Raw genomic sequence first — 18,994 nt, 5'->3', positions numbered from 1 at the left:
ACATGTCGCCAGGACTGGGTTTCTGGTAGAAAAGCCCCCTTATAGTGTACAAAAGTACAGTGGTACCTTGGGTTACAGACGCTTCAGGTTACAGATGCTTCAGGTTACGGACTCCACTAACCCGGAAGTTGTACCTCGAGTTAAGAACTTTGCTTCAGGATGAGAACAGAAATCATGTACCAGCGGCGCGGCAGCAGCAGGAGGCCCCATTAGCTAAAGTGGTACCTCAGGTTAAGAACAGTTTCAGGTTAAGAATGGAACTCGAGAACGAATTAAGTTCTTAACCCGAGGTACCACTGTACAGGAAGTGAATAGGTTCAACTGGCCTGGCTTGACCCATCGGCAACCTAGTGAGGATCAAGAGGTTGAGAAATGGATTCCTGCATACATCTAAGGACAAACCCATTTAATGCCATCGCCGCTTAAATTAGGAATGGGGAACCTCAGGCCCAGGGACCAGATGTCCTCCAGGCTGCCCCCAGGCCACACCATTAACCCATGCTGCTCCGTGCCCCTCTAAAGTGCTTTTGCCTGGCTGCAGTGTGACCTTGAATTGTGACCATGCTTCTTGCTTGCTTGGATGTAGGATAGACAGACGCGCGTGAGTGTGCAGAAACCTGGCTTGTGTGTGGCTGGAATGCAGCCTACTATACAATGGTAAGAGTCACATCCCTTACTCTACCTCCTTTTGCATCCAGCCTCACCTACTTTCACACCACTTGCATGCATGCAACCGCCTCCCCACCCACCCCACCCCCAGCTGCCCATGAAGGGTTTGTGACCCTCCAGCGAAAAAAAAGGTTCCCCACTCCTGGCTTCACTTACTGAGAATCAGGAGAGGAATTCAGGGGGAAAGGATCACTTCTCTTTATTCCCCTCTCCTCCCCATGCAAAGAAACTGCAAGCAGCACACACACACACACACACATTTTCTGCTTTACAATAAAGCAGGGATCCGATATTTACTTTATGGGTCCCACTTCCCCCCTGTGAGCTGTGTCTCGTTGCACTTTTAGGAAGTACCGCTAATGTAGTGTGTGAGGTCGCCCCTGTCTGTCTCAGCACTGAATATCAAACGAGGTCATCTAATTCTGTAATAAATGTAAATACATAAATAAAAGACTTATCTCTATATTGATAGGATGTGTGTGGCTGATTCTTTGGATTTATATCAGGGGTGGATCTTCTTTTTTCTTTTTTTGTAACACTGACCTTGTTTTCACAATGCTCTGTGCAGAAGGAATCAGGTGCTTATCATTACCCCAGCCAATTGTGGCTGTAGTATTTTTTAAGGCACATTATTTTTAAACAACAACAACTTATTTTAGCACTGACTACATGTATAGCCTTGCTTATAAATCCCAATTTAAGAAAACAAGTCTGATATCAAGTCCACATATAAGAAGAGGATTCAGAATGATGCCATATGCCCACTCTCTATGTGTATGTGTCAGGAAAGAGGTTAGCCTTGCCGACACCTCCACTTTGGTAAGGACTGATGATCATTCCAGCTAAAACTGACCAAGCAACAATCAGGAGAAACTCCCTGTATGTTTCTTGTAGGTAGAATATTCAGAGATAGCGAGAACAGGGGAGTTCTATTTAAGCCATTATAAGAATGCAGTGTTGTGTTTGGAAAATGCAATGTTCCCAAAACAACAGGGTTTCTTTGTTGGGAACAAGGCTGGATTCCATGCAGCTACTGCACTGTTGGGTAAATGGGTAGAGAGGCCCTCGGTTTAAAAGCAGCTAACTCTAGGCTTATTCTGAAAGCCTCAGTTCTATCTTCTCTACCTTCCCAAGAAGTAGCTGCATGCCTCTGAACATGTGCAGAAGGCTTTCAGCCAGCTTCAACCCATCTGGCATTAGGGAGCACAGCCTTCTATAACAGAACTCTTGGTTCCTGAAAGCCTGGAGGAACAGTAAATGGGCTGTTTTTCTTTTTAAGAATTAAAACACTCCTTTCAAATCTATTAATTTACTGAACAACAAGTAACAGGCCATTGCAGGCCAGTTTTTGAAGACACACAGCAGCCAGTCTGATGCGGAAAACAGGAGAGATATACAGCAGTTTCCTGACTGCTCCAAGTGCATCTTTGAACAGCTTGTTGCAAGTTCTCAAGAACAAACGTCTGCCCATAATGCATGTGAAGAGGACTGCAACAGAGGCATGAAACAGAAGAGGCCTCTAAAGGCTGGCAGGGCTCATTTCAACGGTGAACTCCTTGCCTGTCAATATCGAATTCTGCTCCCCGCAGATCTTCTTTTTGGTATTATTTGTACCACTGAGTCTGTGGAGCTGGTGGCTGTTGGGGAATATCCATTTCCTCATATTCTTGCGAGGGATCCAGCATTGGTCCTGGAATCATAACAGTCTGTAAAGTTGGGGGGGGGGGGGAGGAGAGAGAGAAGGGAGGAAGGACACAAAGGAGCCCATCAATTTTCAAAGGAAGCCACTCTCCAGTAATTACTATACTAGCTAAGTGTCCATCAAATTTGATTGGGGGCAGGGAGAGTTCAAGTTTTCCCCCAGGCTCCTTCTATACATCATGGAGGAAGTTGCCTTAAGGCCAAGCTTGGTTTTCCTCATCTGGTCCTGCTCCACCAGAAGTGGCCTTCAGACACTGAAAGAGAGATAAGAGATGCTTCTCCCTGCCAATCCCAAAGCTGCATTCAGGATGAGGGTGAGAAAAGCAGCAATGTTTAAAATTGCCTCCTCTTCAGGTATGTGCATGAGAGAGAAATAAATGGGGAGTGCTGATCTCTACTGATTGATTCCACATCACAGAAGTTGATTTCAATGTGGAAGGGACTTTGTTTCTCTCCACAGGGTCCCTGCCAGTGATCCCCAGGTCACCCAGTGGCAGGAGCAGGAAGCTGGTCCCCTTCCTTCCCCACCGCCACCATCCATGTTTATTTCATAAAATTTATATACCGCCTGATTGTAAGGAAAAACAAAGCTTCAAAGTGCCCCTATATGCAGTACAGTGGTGCCCCGCAAGCCGAATGCCTCGCAAGACGGAAAACCCGCTAGACGAAAGGGTTTTCCGTTTTGGAGGTGCTTCGCAAGACGAAAATGTCTTGTGATTCCTGGGGTTTCTTTTCGCTCCCCACCCCCTTTTTCTAAGGCACTAAGCTGCTAATAGCCTTTTAGCAGCTAATCCGCTAATCCCTTAAGCCTTTAATAGCCGCTAATAGCCGCTAAACCGCTAATGGGCTTGCTTCGCAAGACGAAAAAACTGCTAGACGAAGAGACTCACGGAACGGATTCTTTTCGTCTTGCGAGGCACCACTGTACTTTGTTTTATCCCTTAGGACTGAGCAGCAGAAGGGGCACGTGCTCAGAACCACCCAATGACTAGGGCCTAAACTTGCACATGGTAAATGGAATGAAAGACAGGTTTTGCCCCCCTCTCAGCCATGTCCCAAAATGATGCTCAGGACTCTGCAAGCCTCTGTTTGCGTAGGCCCACCCAGTTCTTTGCATGATGCTACATTGAGATGGGGACTCTGGGCTTTTAAGAGCATGGCAGAGAGAATATGGGGAGCTTGCTTCTGTAGGTACTGCAGAGTTGTTTATACAATGATTGCACTTGCCTTCTTATCCCACGCCTAACCATGATTATTTAAATGGGGAAACCAAGGTTGAAATATACCCAAAGGCATCCAGAGACAGGATGTGAAACCAAATCTCACACAACCAACTTCCTCTGTACACTGTGTGTCTCACTCCAATGTATATTCTCAGTACCTCCGCACGCTCTTAGCTAAGAAAAGGCAGGGCACCTCTCTACAACTAAACTGAGGTTAATTTTACACTTGCGGATTTCAGCGCCTGCAAGGTGCCTCAAATGGGGTGAGCGCCGTTGATGGTCTTGTATTTAGGCATTAAAAAGGCCCCGTTTCAAATCTCTGCATGGCCATAAAGCTCAGCGGGAGGTTTTGGGGAGGTCACTGGCTCATTCAGCCAGAGATAAAAAGCAAAAGTATCTTGCACATAAGGTAACGCGAAGAACACCAGCAACACTGCATGGCTCCCATAACGTTTGCATCCATATCCTGGAGATGCCTTTATAAATAGCGTGAAGGGGTTAGCAAAATGCTGTGATTTCCTGCTAGTAACACAGTACCTTAATAATTGGGTCCCTTGGAGGAGCCCAAGCTGGAACAATCTTGCCGTGTAATCTCCACGGACTGTAGGGATTGGGCAAATGCCTCTCAAACACAACGTATTCCAGGACGTCCTTTGGTACCTGCTCTCCGCCGTGCATCAGCCTCCCAAACCGGTCATAGATAGCTAGACTCTGGAAGAAGCAAGGTTTCATCAGTAAGCAGTGGCAGACAGAACATGTTTCATTGCATCCAGGGCAAGGGAGATTGGATATACGCACCTGCCGAGTGTGCATCCGAACCGTCACTTGTCCATACAGGTTGGTTTTGCTCACCATATCGGGGCATCGCACCTGAACCACCCTAGGAGGCTCCAGAGACTCCAGAAAACTCCACCGGATAGTCTTGTATCTGTTTCCTCGGACCATTTCCTAGCAATTCAACATTTTGCGTTTTTAGCGTCAAGGGTGAGCATAGGGTTTCTAGCCTCTCAAACTATGTGATCCAAGGCAACCCCACTTTCAGCAGGCAATTAGTGACAGTCCGGGGTTCCTGAAAGAAACTGGTGTACAGTCCAGTGGAAGGGATCGGCTCCTATGGGGAGCTCCCAAGTGGGGCTTTTTGGACGCCAAGTTTAACAGGTGCCAAATGCAAACCCTGCTTGCCAAGGATCAACAGGGAGCACATTGTAAGGCTCCCGATTGCTCCTTTTCAGCCATGCCTTCACATGTGCCTATATGAAGTTGGTTGCAAGGCAGGTGGACGTGGCTTGGAGGAAAAAGCCTCCTGGGCTAAATTAGGACCACGGGCTGGAGTTCCCTCTGCAGTGCTATTATTTTATTTACAGTGTGTGTTATTTTGTTCTTTTACAACAGGATAACATGCAAGATTTATGAGCACAGATGCTTCAAAAGCATTTTAAACATATGCAATAAAATCATAAAAGAGGCACTAACATATCAACATTTCTTCCTAACATTTTTAGGGACTTTAAACCTTTAGCCAGACATTTGTTGATCTTCTCAGATATTTACCGGATAACAGCGTTCAGTCACTAAGGAGTGAAGCTTCTGTTTGTTAAAGCTGTAATGGATTAAAAAAAAAAAACCATTACCAAAATGCTTATGCAGATCAACTTAATCAAGATACTGTTCTTCCTAAAAGTGTTTGGTGTTCTACTGTCAGCAACAAATATAATCCTGAAGCACATTTGTGCATAACCAGGGGTAAATTCTAAACTCTTGAGAACCTCCCCAAATAGTGGCACTCTCGAGAAACTAAACTTCCTGATTTGCCCCGTCTTTAAGCATCATTAACAATGCATACGCAATATCCCATTATTTGGTCACAACTAGTTAAGATAGGACAACTTTTTTCCTTTTACCAGACTGTGTTTGCATGAACTATGGTACATTAGTCAATGTGGGGCTTCTCCATTGGGATTTAAAAGGTTACAGCAAGGGTGAGCAGAAAGCAGATAAGAAAATCCCCATGAATTGCAGACACATCAGTGCCTGGTTATTTTAGTAAAATAAATCTGGTGTGTGGCAAGCTTCTGAGGTTCATTGGACTCTCAATTAAAAGCTTGGAGAAACTCCTATACCAACCTACACTTATTCAATAAACAATATTTAACCTATTTTATATAAACAGTCCTCTGGATCTGAAAAAGGCTGTGGCATATTGTGAAATTGTTGCGAGTCAGGAGTTGAAGGCAGAACCAAGAACCCACAGATATATCCTAAAGCATCTTACTTTGTCAAGGTATTGTGAGCTTCAATAAAGATGTTCTGGGCTTTTTCTGGAAAGGTTTTTGTGCTGAAGTCAGGATCAAAATCTTTGATCTTTCGGATCCTGCCAAGGAAACGACAAGAGAAGTCTGATGGGAAGAAAGCCGTCATAGTTCAAGGAAAACAGTCCTCATAAAGGTTAACACTGTGCCTTTTCGCGTCTATAGAAACTATGCATACACCACAGAAGTGAGATTAAACCCCAAGAGAGCTTCCACATCTAACACACTTTGCCCTCAAGCAACTGTGGAAGGTTGAGAGGTGCTAAGAGAAGCCCCCCTCATGACTTGCCATGATAGTCTATATTCCCCCCCCCCCTAAATTATGCATTTTCAGCACTGTTCTAGAATGGTGGACTGGTGCTGCTGGAAAGAAGGGTTTTATTCACCACAGCCCTGCCTACTGGAAGGAGTCCGACTGGAGCAATCCAAATCAAAGGCATGCTACTACCCTAAGGGAGAACCGCCTTTGCAAATTTTATAAATTGGCACATTACAAATCGTGGCAAAACGCAGAGAAGAGATGCAGAGGGGCTCTTGCACATGAAGCTGATATAGATTCACAGCCAATTCTGTATAAACAAATGGAAAATGAACCTACCCTGATCCTGAGATCATGATCTGAGGCCCTTCTTCAGATGCCTCCCGCATGAGAGGTCTGGAGAGAACGGGCCTTTTCTGCAGTGGCTCCCCATTTGTGAAATGCTCTCTCTAGGGAGGTTCGACTGGCGCCCACATTATACAGCTTTAGGCGCTGGGCAAAAACGTTCCTCTTCAACCAGACCTTGGGCTGATTATCAGCTTATATCCCTTTTAAATGTATTTGGGAGGGGGAGGGGGGTTGTTAGTTTGTGGTTTTTGTTCTTGTTTTTATCATATATTTCGTGTTTCATATTGTACTTTTATGTTGTGAACCACCCTGAGATCTACCGATGAAGGGCAGTAAATAAATTTTAATTTTAATAATAATAATAATTCCATTTGGTTTTAAACATGTTTGTTCAACTCTTTATTCGCTATTCACCACCGTGTGAAAATTTTCTGAAGACGTGTGGTATATGAATTTATCAAACAAAATAGGTTACTTTGTACAGATTGTAGTACACAGGTGTTTCACGGAATTTCTTGTCACAAGACGTAGTGGTTGCCACTATCTTACAATACTCTTTAAAGGGTTAGATCAATTCAAGGAGGAGAAGATTGGGGGGAAACCTAACTACTGCAACCACGAATTGAGCCTCCATGTTAAGAGGAAATATATCGCAGATTTCCAGGAACCAAGGAAAAACTACAAAGGACAGCCCTCTCTACCATACCCTGTTTGTTAACTCACTCAGGGTGCCCGAGTGGCCAGCACTGGAGGAGATGAGAATTTCCATCTACTCCACTAATACTTAGGTTCTTTAGTGGATGTTGTATGCTCACATACCTTAATCATACATTCTGAAGGTTATTTAGGTGTCTGTGCATTCCTAAGAGCCAAAGTATGCAGCACATCATACTTCCTAAGACTGCACCACTGTAGGAGGGGCCGCAGCTCATTGGCAGAACATCTGCTTTGCATGCAGAAGGTATCAGGTCCAGTTCCTGGCATCTCTATGCAGGGCTGGAAATGTCCGTCTGACACTTTGGAGAGTCACTGCCAATCAGTGTGGGCAACACTTAGGTAGATGAACCAAAGTTCTGACTCAATGATAAGGTAGCTTCCTACGTTACTGCTGCCCCCTTGTAAAAATAAAAACCCTTCCCTACAGGCAGCCTGGACACTAAAGGGAAGTGTTTGAACCTAGCCTTCACACCAGCGTTTTCTAAGAAGCCTTAACATTTATAATATGAGATCACTACTGCTGCATTCTCAAGTACTACTGTCTCATTAGGGCTATGCAGCGTGCTTTGGGGGGGGGGGGGACGTACATAAAATTATTGTTTTGAGCCTTTAGGGTTGGAGTACACTTAAGACATTCATATAAGAAAAAGAATAAGGCTTGCTTTATGGAGGTCTGTGACATAAACCACAGGTATTGCAAGAAAAAGGAATACAGAGTCACAGAATGGTGGCCAGAGGTCTTAGACTGACTGGCTGCCAGAGTGAGAGAGAGAGAGAATGAGAATGGACATACGCTAGCTGTGAAACTGCAGTCTGCTTGACCTGCTCTGTCCTTTGCTTCAGCCCTTCCTTTGACAAAGAGGACACACGGGCATCTCCTTCTGGAGGAATATAAGGATCAAAGATCCCAGCTGTGTAACCAAACAGAAAACAAATATAGCAACAGGTTATTTAAACAAAAAACACCACCAGCTAACCCCCTGACAAAATGTAAGATTATCTCTTGGGAGAGGCGATTAAGGTACACATTATTGCTAATTTATCTACTGAAATATTGTTGTTCAGCCACACGTGCACAAAGCTTGACATAGAAATAATCAAATGTTGCCCATTCATTCATAGGTATGCCCCCCCCCGATGCTATGGGGTGCTTTAAAAAAAGAAAATGATTGTTTAAAAAAGTTAAATAAATTAAACAAACACATAACGCTGCTAGACAAAAGTATGTCTCTAGGCAGCCTACCAGCTCCCACTCAAGGAAAAGTCACACCCTGGACCCTAAAGCTACAATGAAAGCACCTTGCTCATTTTTAAAAGCCACATACCCACTTTGTGAATGGCTCCTCTACACTAAGGAAGACTCAGACAGCATTGAAGGAACATGTGAAAAGAATGAGTGAGATATCCGTTTTGCTTTTGGGCTCAAGATTTCAAAAAGTCCGGTACACAGGTTGAGAGCTATTTTAACCACCTTCCCCATAATGAATAATCACAACCACCTACCTGTGCAGGCAATATTCATGGGGCGTATCAACCGCTCATGAGGTACCACCAACCCTGCAGCCCTGGCATGCTTCATCTGCTCTTCCGGAGTTGTGTACTTTGCATTGACAGAAGGGGGGATGAAATGCCGCCTCTTTGTTCTCACTGGGACCACAAGAGAGGATGGAGCCAAGCGGGCAGCATTCAGTAAACATTCCACACCCTGTTGAACGGAAGAAGAACAAGCAAGTCAAAGCAACAACATTGAACCGCACTGCAGTTAACCCACTGTTTATCTGCTTCCCAAATCAAGTTGATTTCATCCCAGATATGTACACGCTGCCCGGTATGCTCTCGAATTAGATAAGCATTCGGCACATATTAGCTTGTACAGTGGTACCTTGGGTTACATACACTTCAGGTTACATACGCTTCAGGTTACAGACTCCGCTAACCCAGAAATAGTGCTTCAGGTTAAGAACTTTGCTTCAGGATAAGAACAGAAATCGGGCTCTGGCGGCGTGGCAGCAGCGGGAGGCCCCATCAGCTAAAGTGGTGCTTCAGGTTAAGAACAGTTTCAGGTTTAAGAACGGACCTCCGGAACGAATCAAGTACTTAACCCGAGGTACCACTGTACATGAATGCACAGAAGGAGCAAGCAGCATGTCCAAGAGATGCGTGACCGGGGCGGTGAGGGGTCTGGAAACGATGATGTGTGGGGAAAGATTGAAAGGGCAGGGCATGTTTAGCCTGGAAAAGATTAAAGGGAAGACAACATAGTGGTCCTCAAACAGCCAAAGGATTATCAAGTAGAAAGTGGGCAGATTAGAATAATGGGTAGAAGTTGAATGGAAGCACGTTTTAGCTAGATATTAGAAGACTCCTAATGGTAAAGAGTTGTTGAACAGTGAAACAGACCACCTCAGGGCTTCTTTTCGCTGGAAGAGTTTAAGCCAAGACTGAATAGGAATGAGCCATAGCTTAGTGGTAGAACATCTGCTCTACTAACACAAGGTCCCTGCTTCAATCTCTGGCATTTCCAGGAAAGGTTGGGAACATCCCCTGTCTGAAACCTTGTAGAGCCACCAATAAGTACAGTGGTACCTTGGGGTAAGTACTTAATTCCTTCCGGAGGTCCGTTCTTAACCTGAAGCACCACTTTAGCTAATGGGGCCTCCTGCTGCTGCCGCGCCGCTGGAGCACGATTTCTGTTCTCATCCTGAAGCAAAGTTCTTAACCCGAGGTAATATTTCTGGGTTAGCGGAGTCTGTAACCTGAAGCGTATGTAACCCGAGGTACCACTGTACAGATAATACTGGGCTATACAGATCAATGGTCTGAATCAGTATAATGCAATTTTCTATGTTCTAAGGTGCTGTATATGTCCTGCATTGAGCAGAAGGTTGAACTAGATAATCTCCAAGGTACATTCCAATTGTATTTCTCTTCTTACCAAAAAAAGCAGGTAGTCTGCCTTCTGGGACTGCACATTCCATATTCCCAGAATGTGTATACTTCTGTCTCAGCAATGTTTTTGCTGGCTTGATCATGTAGATAGAATGGAAGATGGATCCCCAAGGATGTGCTTTACAGAGAGCTGGCCCCAGGCCTGTTGGCAGACCAACTCTGTTATAAAGATGTCTGCAAATGTAGCATGAAGGCTGACAACATTAACCCTACTGTGTGGGAATCCCTTCCAGATGACCATGGTGCCTGCAGACAGGCGGTCAGGTTGTGCATGCATAGCAATAGCCAGAGAAGAAATTGCCACTGGGAGGAGTGCAGCAAAACTGGATGTCTTCATCTGCCCCAGCTGCAATAAATCATGTCTCTGTCACATCATTCTCTACAGCCACAGCAGGTGCTGTAACTCTCCAATGGTTTGACTTCACCCCTGACGGCATACTTTTCCATTGCCTCTTGAGACAGAAGGATGTCAACAACATACGTCTGCCTGCCTTCACAAGATCTTCTCTCTCCTGCAAAAACACTTCACTTTCCAAAACAATTTAAAAAGGAAAGTACAAACCTACACAACTTCCCACAAAAAGTAGTAGTCTGCATATTACTGAATAGGTATCAATAAATAAATTTTAAAAGAAAAAAGGAAGCAGTCTGCAGAGACTAAAAGCAAAATCAGAAGCAAGCACACAAGTGCCCCCTTGTTTCCTGAAATGGTGTCTGTGAGGGATGCAAATTAAAAACTCCCCCCCCCAAAAAAAAACCCCTCGGAGACATGCACACATTCAAACATAAACAAGTTTGCCTTTCCCACAGGATACAGCACACATATGCAGTAACGCACACCTAAGTAAAAGAACAAAAGCAAAATAGGGGGGTGCCTTTTGATGCAGTTTCTAACGTTCTTTCTTTAACTTTTTTTGCAGTTTATTTATCATCTTTATTTCCTCTCCGTTGTACATTGTGGGCGTTTAGGGGTGAGAGATCTCTTGCTTCTTATATGTTGGCATGCCGTAACTACTCGTACGGCTAGGCAAGGCAAATGCATGCACGAGGAGATACTGAGGCAGACACGCTCCCCCCCCCCTCCGTCCATTCCCACCGACCCGCCTCCCCCGTGAAAATACAGTACCTGCCATCCCACGCGCAAAGGGAGCCTCGCCATACTCCCCGGCACGGAGGCAGCCATCTTGAGACGCGCCCGTTGCATGCCGGGAGGAAGGCGGGGAGGAGGAGGACGAGGGGGCGAAGGGCGGAGGAAGTGGAACGCGGGGAAGTTCCAGCGACGACGTCACGGTCTCGCTCCGCTCCGCCAAAGGCTCTGGTATTCTTTCTTATATTCGGCGTCAGTCGTCCAAAGGAAGATATTTCGCACGCGGGCGCATGATGAAGTCCCAGAGACAGGAGACCAGGCGTCGTCATAGCTCAGGGAGGACAACGAATGAAAAACCAATCGTCACCCAGGACTTTGGGGTTGCCATACGTCCTGAGTTTCCCGGGCATAGGGGGAACACCCCGTTCGGCAGCAGTGTCCGCGGGGGAATGGGGTTTGGTGTCCGGGAAAATCCGAATGTGTGGCCGCCCTTGTCTGCAGTCCCGTTTTTCCATAAAAATAGTGCAAAACCGGCATTTTGTTGCGATTTTGAAGGGGGAAACAACTTGGGGAGGGGGGAAAGCTCAACAACTTTGGCAAAAAAAAAAACACAAAACTTTGCCAAAGAAAGCAACTTTTCTGTCCGGATGTGTTTGAAATATGGCAACCCTGTACCAGCCCCATTACCTGGGAGTAAGCCCCGGTTAAGTCAGTCTGGTTTACTTGCATAGACAAGGCTGTTAAGTCACATTTAGAGAAGTTCCATTGCAGTCAGCGGGACTGAACGGGATTATTTAAATTGCATCAGTGTAAACCAATGTGACTTAAATAATCAGCATAGCTCCGTTGATTTCAGTGGGACTAAATGCAGCTGCAAATAAAACGTTTCAGGTGTGTTGTAAAGTGCGTAATACAAATGTGACACTAGATGGCGATGGTGAGCTACGGCAAATTCAATGTGTTTTTTCAATTTTATTTTATTTTCAAGCATTTTCAAAACGTTTTTTATGTGTGTTTAGATTCCACCTAAGTGTGGCTAGGTCGGGGCTCAACCCAGAAATGTGGATCTTTACCAAACAGGGAAAAGCAAACAAGCACATCTGTTGCATTGGCATGTTCTCCAAAGGCACCTCTCGTGAACACACACACACACACCTCCATCACCTTCCTCAGCCTCAGTTTGTGCACCTTGGGAAGCTATTTCCTCTGTGCTTCCTTTAGGGGGTGCAAGAAAGTAACTGTGTGGGGATGTGAAGTCTCTCAAACATCTTCTTCTTTATATGTGACAATTACAAGTACTGTACTATAAAGAATATGAGGGGATGTGAGCAGCAGTAGGCCGCCTTCCTGTGTAAGCACTCATAATGGGAAAGCCTATGGTGTCCAAAGAGCAGTTTATAAAATTGACAGAAGGGGGAGTATTATCAGGCAACGCAGCACTTCACACTATTCCCTTGATCTGAATTTGTAGCCGATACCCCCTTGAAACTATGGTAAAAACAGGAGAGTGTACATTATGCAATTTAAGAATTTAGCACCATGAACCTCTCAGTTATCATTTGAAAAGAAGTCTATCTTCTAAGGCTGAATTGACTTGAAAAGTGCGCATCCTCTCTGCCTGTTTCAATACTAGAAACTGGGGGAGGACAGGTTTCAGTGTCCTCTGTAGTTCATTGTTGTCCCCCACCCCAGGATTAGCAGAAATAAACTGCAAAACAATACAAGTAATGCAAATTCATTTCATTTGCGTAAGTACATAGGTTAGTGTTGCAGTTACTTGGAACACTGGCAAAATCCGCATTGCCTTGATACAGATTCCTTTTCCTCGCCCAGTGTATTCGCCGTCCTTTCACTTTCTTCAGTTACGGTAATTTCATTAGAAAAGGAAAACCACTAGACCAACCACACGTTTCTTAGGATGTCTGTGGATTTCATCATTATGTAAATAGGGGAAGTGGAAGTGACACGGCTGCTTGTCCCTGGGCCCTGTCTTGAGTTTGCCCTCTGACAAACCTAGTTGCCAACCCCTGAACATTATTTTAATATTTTAAAACTTTATTTATGTAGTTACCTGCCCAGCACTCCTAGGATAGGCCAGGATATAGGTTTTGACATGGATCCAAATCTTATATGATCTGTGGATTCTCTGAATGGTCTTGACCAAAGCTTTCGGTTTCTGTATCTGCAAAATGGGAACAATATTCGCCTAGCTCAGAGCTTTCCAAAGTGTGTGTCGCGACACGTTGGTGTGTCAGCTGCATTGTGTAGGTGTGTTGCCTAACACTCCCTGCGCTTCTCCCTAGGCTGGAAAGGGTTAGTTTAGACTCCGGTTTGCGAGTAAAACTGAGTTACTATATTGCGAAATGATGCATGTCCAAAAAATTGTGTCACCAAACATGAAAAGTTTGGAAAGCTGTGACCTACCTGATTCATCTTTAAACTGTGCTATGGGGAAAACTGACATTTCTCAATGAAATGTCACAGAAATGCTACTGATTTTCCCAATGCAGTCCCAGAGTGGTGCTGGGTGTGTCTTAGGGCACATTCTGTTCTAATGTTGGGTAACCATGAGACCCAAGAGACAAGGGTGTGTGCACCCTAATATACTCCCCAGTCTCTTCTGAAATGCATGGGGTTCTCCAGCCATCAAATCAAGGTAAAGGTAAAGGTAAAGGGACCCCTGACCATTAGGTCCAGTCGTGACTGACTCTGGGGTTGCGGTGCTCATCCCGTTTTATTGGCCGAGGGAGCCGGCGTACAGCTTCCGGGTCATGTGGCCAGCATGACTAAGCCACTTCTGACGAACCAGAGCAGCGCACGGAAACGCCGTTTACCTTCCCGCTGGAGCGGTACCTATTTATCTACTTGCACTTTGAGGTGCTTTTGAACTGCTAGGTTGGCAGGAGCAGGGACCAAGCAACGGGAGCTCACCCCGTCATGGGGATTCGAACCGTCGACCTTCTGATTGGCAAGTCCTAGGCTCTGTGGTTTAGCCCACAGCGCCACCTGTGTCCCTTTCAAATCAAGGTAGGAAGACATAATACATTGGCAGAACACACACCTGGTTTTCAAAAATCCCAAGTCCATTCCTTAAAACTAGCACCTCTAGTTAGAACTGGGCAAGATTCCTGTTTGAAACCCCAGAAAGCTACTGCCCACCAGCATAGAAGTCAATACTGAGCTGGTGGGACCAATAAGTTAGTTTCCTATAAAATGATTTCCTGAAAGTACATAACTTTGAAAACCACAGTCTTGCTTCATACACTTGTGAAGTCCTTAAGCATGCTTGCTTGAAAATAAATCCTACTGAAATCAATTAGACTTCCCAGTCATTAGGATCAGGGGTTAGGGATGGGGGAGAAATCCGATTCCGTTTGCATTTAAAGGCAAGCTTCCCGAATCTGCACTTTTTCAAAATACAAGCTTGCTTCAAAATTTGACCACCTCCGAATTTTGCAATGCAATTCTCCAGCCAAGTGACACATGTAAAATGCGCATACCAGAGCAAGGTGTGCATGTAAATGAATGATAATACAAAATGCATCCTACTTGGGGGCGGGGGAAAAATGTGTGTGTTAGGCAAAACTCTGCATGTTGCACTAACAAGGTTGTGAAATTTGATGAAGATGCTCCCCCCCCCCCCAAAAAAAAATCACAAACTGATGTGGAAATGTGTGGGACTGAATTTAAGACTGGGGGGGGGGGGGTAGAAACAAAGAGAAACCAAATTTTGCCCATCCCTGTTACGGGGAGGAGGAAGATGTCGATGTGACCAGCTCTGGATGATTGGTAGGTGTAGGCTCGATTTTACACTTGAATGTTGTTGCTGTTAATCAAGGGCTTTGCCACAGGTCTTGCCACAGTCGGGTTCCAAAGTCCACATTCTCCTGTCATCACATCCTCAGCCGTCACGCCCCAGCCCCTCCCCTCTATTGATTAAGTGAGGAATGAGAAGGCACGTGAACAGAGAGCGCCTCACATTTCACATGCCTCTCCTCCCAGCTCTTAATAAAACCATTGAGCGTTCCCTGCTCAGCCTGGCGTCCTCCTCAATTGAAGTTTTTGTGTTTGAGGTTTGCTGGCAGCTTTCTGGAGTCGGGGGTATAGCGCGCAAAGAGCGATAGCAGCGCAAACCCGGGATCCTGGGACGTGCAGAACAGATCTTCTGCCTTTGCAAAGCAAGCTCTCTGTTCCAGCAATCTGGCTACGTGTTTGATCCTTGCATGCGGCTCTGCGAGTTACAAGGCTGGCCTTAAACTTGGCAGCGACATTTTATTTATATGCATCCCAAAGGTACCAGACAAATTGCAGTTCATTCATTCATTCCCTCTTATCATGATTAATTCATCTAGCAAGGAAGGACTAGGAGTGAAAAAGAGGCAAGAGTAGCCACACCAATAAGGAGGAAAGCGCTCTCTTTCCAAGTGAACATCTCCACCTGCCCTGGGACTTTGGGGCTGAGTCAGCCATGGGTGCATTTTCTGAGGCAGGCATGCTTGGTGATGTAGTTCATCACTTTTTCAACTGGGGGTGTAATAATGATGATGATGATGATGATGATGTTGTAGAGTTTTTAAGGCTTCTGATGATGTGCAGAACCTCCAAGTGTCCCTATTTTCCAGGGACATCCCTGATTTAGAGAAGCCGTCCCGTTTCTGATTCGATCCCAGAATGTCCTGCTTTTCCTTGTTGTTGTTTAGTCGTGTCCGACTCTTCGTGACCCCATGGACCAGGGCACGCCAGGCACTCCTGTCTTCCACTGCCTCCCGCAGTTTGGTCAAACTCATGCTGGTAGCTTCGGGAACACTGTCCAACCATCTCGCCCTCTGTCGTCCCCTTCTCCTTGTGCCCTCCATCTTTCCCAACATCAGGGTCTTTTCCAGGGAGTCTTCTCTTCTCATGAGGTGGCCAAAGTATTGGAGTCTCAGCTTCACAATCTGTCCTTCCAGTGAGCACTCAGGGCTGATTTCCTTAAGAATGGATAGGTTTGATCTTCTTGCAGTCCATGGGACTCTCAAGAGTCTCCTCCAGCACCATAATTCAAAAGTGTAAATTCTTTGGCGATCAGCCTTCTTTATGGTCCAGCTCTCACTTCCATACATCACTACTTTTCCTTCGGACGTCCCTATTTTCATTGGAGAAATGTCGGAAGGTGTGGAGTTATCTGACCCCCGAGCCATCTGAAGTCACTCCTTTGTAGGAAGTCTTTTTAATGTTTTTTTTTTTTTTTATGTTTTCCCTGGTGGAGGATAGTCTGACTTCCTTAGGGCCCAGGACCTCTAAACGATGGTTGTTCATGGACCTTAAGGTCCTCTGCGGGGCACACCAGGAGAGCTGGTCCCGTAGATACGAGGGCCCTAGTTGAACTAAGGAACTCACTCCCAGTGATGGCTACCATCTTGGATGTCTTTAAAAGAGGACTGGGTAGATTCATGGAGAATAAGACTACGCATAGCTACTAGTCCTGAGGACTATGCTCTGCCTTTCATGGTTGGAGGCAGTATCCTTCTGAATACCAGTTGCTGGGAATTGCAGGAGGGGAAATTGCTCTTATGCTTGGATCCTGCTTTTTCGGTTTCCCTCACAGGTTGGCCACTGTGAGAACAGGATACTGGACTAGACGGGCCATCATCCTGCTCCAGCTGGCTCTTCTTACATTCTCAAAGCTATCCAGCAGCTGCTCAAAAAGAGTTTGGATTTGATATCCCGCTTTATCACTGCCTGAAGGAGTCTCAAAGCGGCTAACAATCTCCTTTCCCTTCCTCCCCTAGAAGAAACACTCTGTGAGGTAAGTGAGCAGCTGCATGTGGAGGAGCGGGGAATCGAACCCGGTTCACCAGATTACGAGTCCACCGCTCTTAACCACTACACCACACTGGCTCTCAGAAGCAATTTCCCCTTCAGTTTCATCTGACTCAACAAGGAAGTATGTTGTTTGGAAGCAGAGGTCAGCACAGGGATGGATGGGGGATGTTAACACAGGAATTCTTCAGATGCCTCTCTAAGGCCCACTTCTTACTCAGGTGGTAAATCTGTGTCTGGGCGGTGCCACATCAGATTACAAATGTGAGCTGACATAAAAATAGAATGTGAGCTGACATAATAGCTTCTTCAGTTAACTCCTCCCCCCAATACTGTCATTTTTGTTTAAGCCTCCCATACCTATTGCAATAGTCCAGTGAGGAGGTTACCAAAACATAGGTCACCGTTTCTAAGTCCTCTCTTTCCAGGAAGGGGCACACAATTGCTGTAGCTGGAATGAGGTGCTTCAGCAATCCAGGCCACCTAGGCTTCAAATGACATTGTTGGAGCCAGGAGCACCCTCAAACTACTGGGATGTGGTTATGCTTTTGTTGCAGCACTCCCCATTCAAGAAGAACTCTTTGGCAACTCTCTTTGCTCTTTTCACTGGCAAGTAAGGACCAGGCTCTTTGGGCAGGCTTGGAACATTTATCAAGGACTGAGAAGGAAGCTCTGTGAAACCATAATTCTGAATTAACTTGCTGCAGGCTATTTAAAACATTTAACCTTGTGATTCCACTATTGTTTTATGACGTTTAAAATTGGCTATTATCTTTTTTTTTAAAAAATAATATTTATTAGAAATTTAAAAGTTACAGAGAAAAAGCAAAGGAAAAAAGGAAAAAGGCGTAAACAATACAAATCAATACATAAAAAGAGAACAAAAAACACAATACGTCAAAACACAAACAAAAACAAAAACAATTAAAAACACACCCAATATTTATCCTTATCTTTCATTAACTTACTTCCTCAACCTCCTCACATCTCCCTTTTTTGTATTCGATAAAATTGGCTATTATCACGGTGAGTATTTGCAGTTGGAAATTGTTCTGCAAAAAGAAAAAAGAAAAGAAAAAAAGCAGCAGCAGTATTAGAAATAATAATAATAATAATAATAATAATAATAATAATAATAATAGCATCTTCTCTAGAAGACCGTTTCTTCAGTGTCATTAATATATTAACCAGCAGGCTTGTGTGTGGCTTTCTTTAAAATGTACTGGGATTAACTGGACACTACTGAAGAATACAGTGATGTCTCAGGTTACATACACTTCAGGTTACAGACTCTGCTAACCCAGAATATTACCTCGGGTTAATAACTTTGCTTCAGGATGAGAACAGAAATTGTGCAGTGGCGGTGCAGCGGCAGAAGGCCCCATTAGCCAAAGTGGTGCTTCAGGTTAAGAACAGTTTCAGGTTAAGAACAGTCCTCTGGAACAAATTAAGTACTTAACTCGAGGTACCACTGTATTGAAATCTATTTTGTGGCAATTCCCTGAACAGTCAACAGGTGGATCTATTATTTAATTTCACTGTGGGTTTGTGGTGGTGAATTAGGTAATTGCCCAGGAATAGCAATTATTAAATTAAATGGATTCTGCTCTTGTATTTACCCTACCCCATTCCCCAGCTAAGAATGTTTGGAAACTAGAACCAAAAATAACTGGGGACTAGAAGCTTGAGACTGAGGCAAGGACAGGTGTGGTGTGACCCAAGTGTTGTCTGTGTCATGTCCTACAAAAGCATACCATCCTGGGCACCTCTTGTTTAGTGGGTATGCCACCTGGCACCTGCTTTTGCTGACTCCAGCAAAAGAGATCCTGTTTCTTTGGCTCCGAGTTGCCGAGCACCCAGCGGTTTCACACTTTGACTCTCTCAATTGCCGAGGACAGAGCTGGAGACCTTCCAGGAGGTTTTTGTAGCT

General features: G+C 45.0%; 1 protein-coding gene across 1 annotated transcript; it reads right to left on the bottom strand.

Moving 5' to 3' along the window:
* Positions 1-1,962: 1,962 nt before the first annotated feature.
* MRPL45 (mitochondrial ribosomal protein L45) lies at positions 1,963-11,419 on the bottom strand. Its single transcript, XM_083408774.1, has 8 exons — positions 11,302-11,419; positions 8,730-8,931; positions 8,020-8,137; positions 5,866-5,964; positions 5,145-5,193; positions 4,392-4,541; positions 4,131-4,304; positions 1,963-2,375 (listed from the first exon to the last, which is right to left on the bottom strand). The coding sequence occupies exons 1-8, from the start codon at positions 11,377-11,379 to the stop codon at positions 2,274-2,276; spliced, it is 972 nt and encodes a 323-aa protein (XP_083264900.1). The 5' UTR covers positions 11,380-11,419; the 3' UTR covers positions 1,963-2,273.
* Between the last annotated feature and the right edge of the window lie 7,575 nt (positions 11,420-18,994).

Source organism: Podarcis tiliguerta (assembly GCF_965153285.1).
Source record: "Podarcis tiliguerta genome assembly, chromosome: 13".
NCBI lineage: Eukaryota > Metazoa > Chordata > Lepidosauria > Squamata > Lacertidae > Podarcis > Podarcis tiliguerta.
This window is presented reverse-complemented; position numbering and strand designations above follow the sequence as displayed.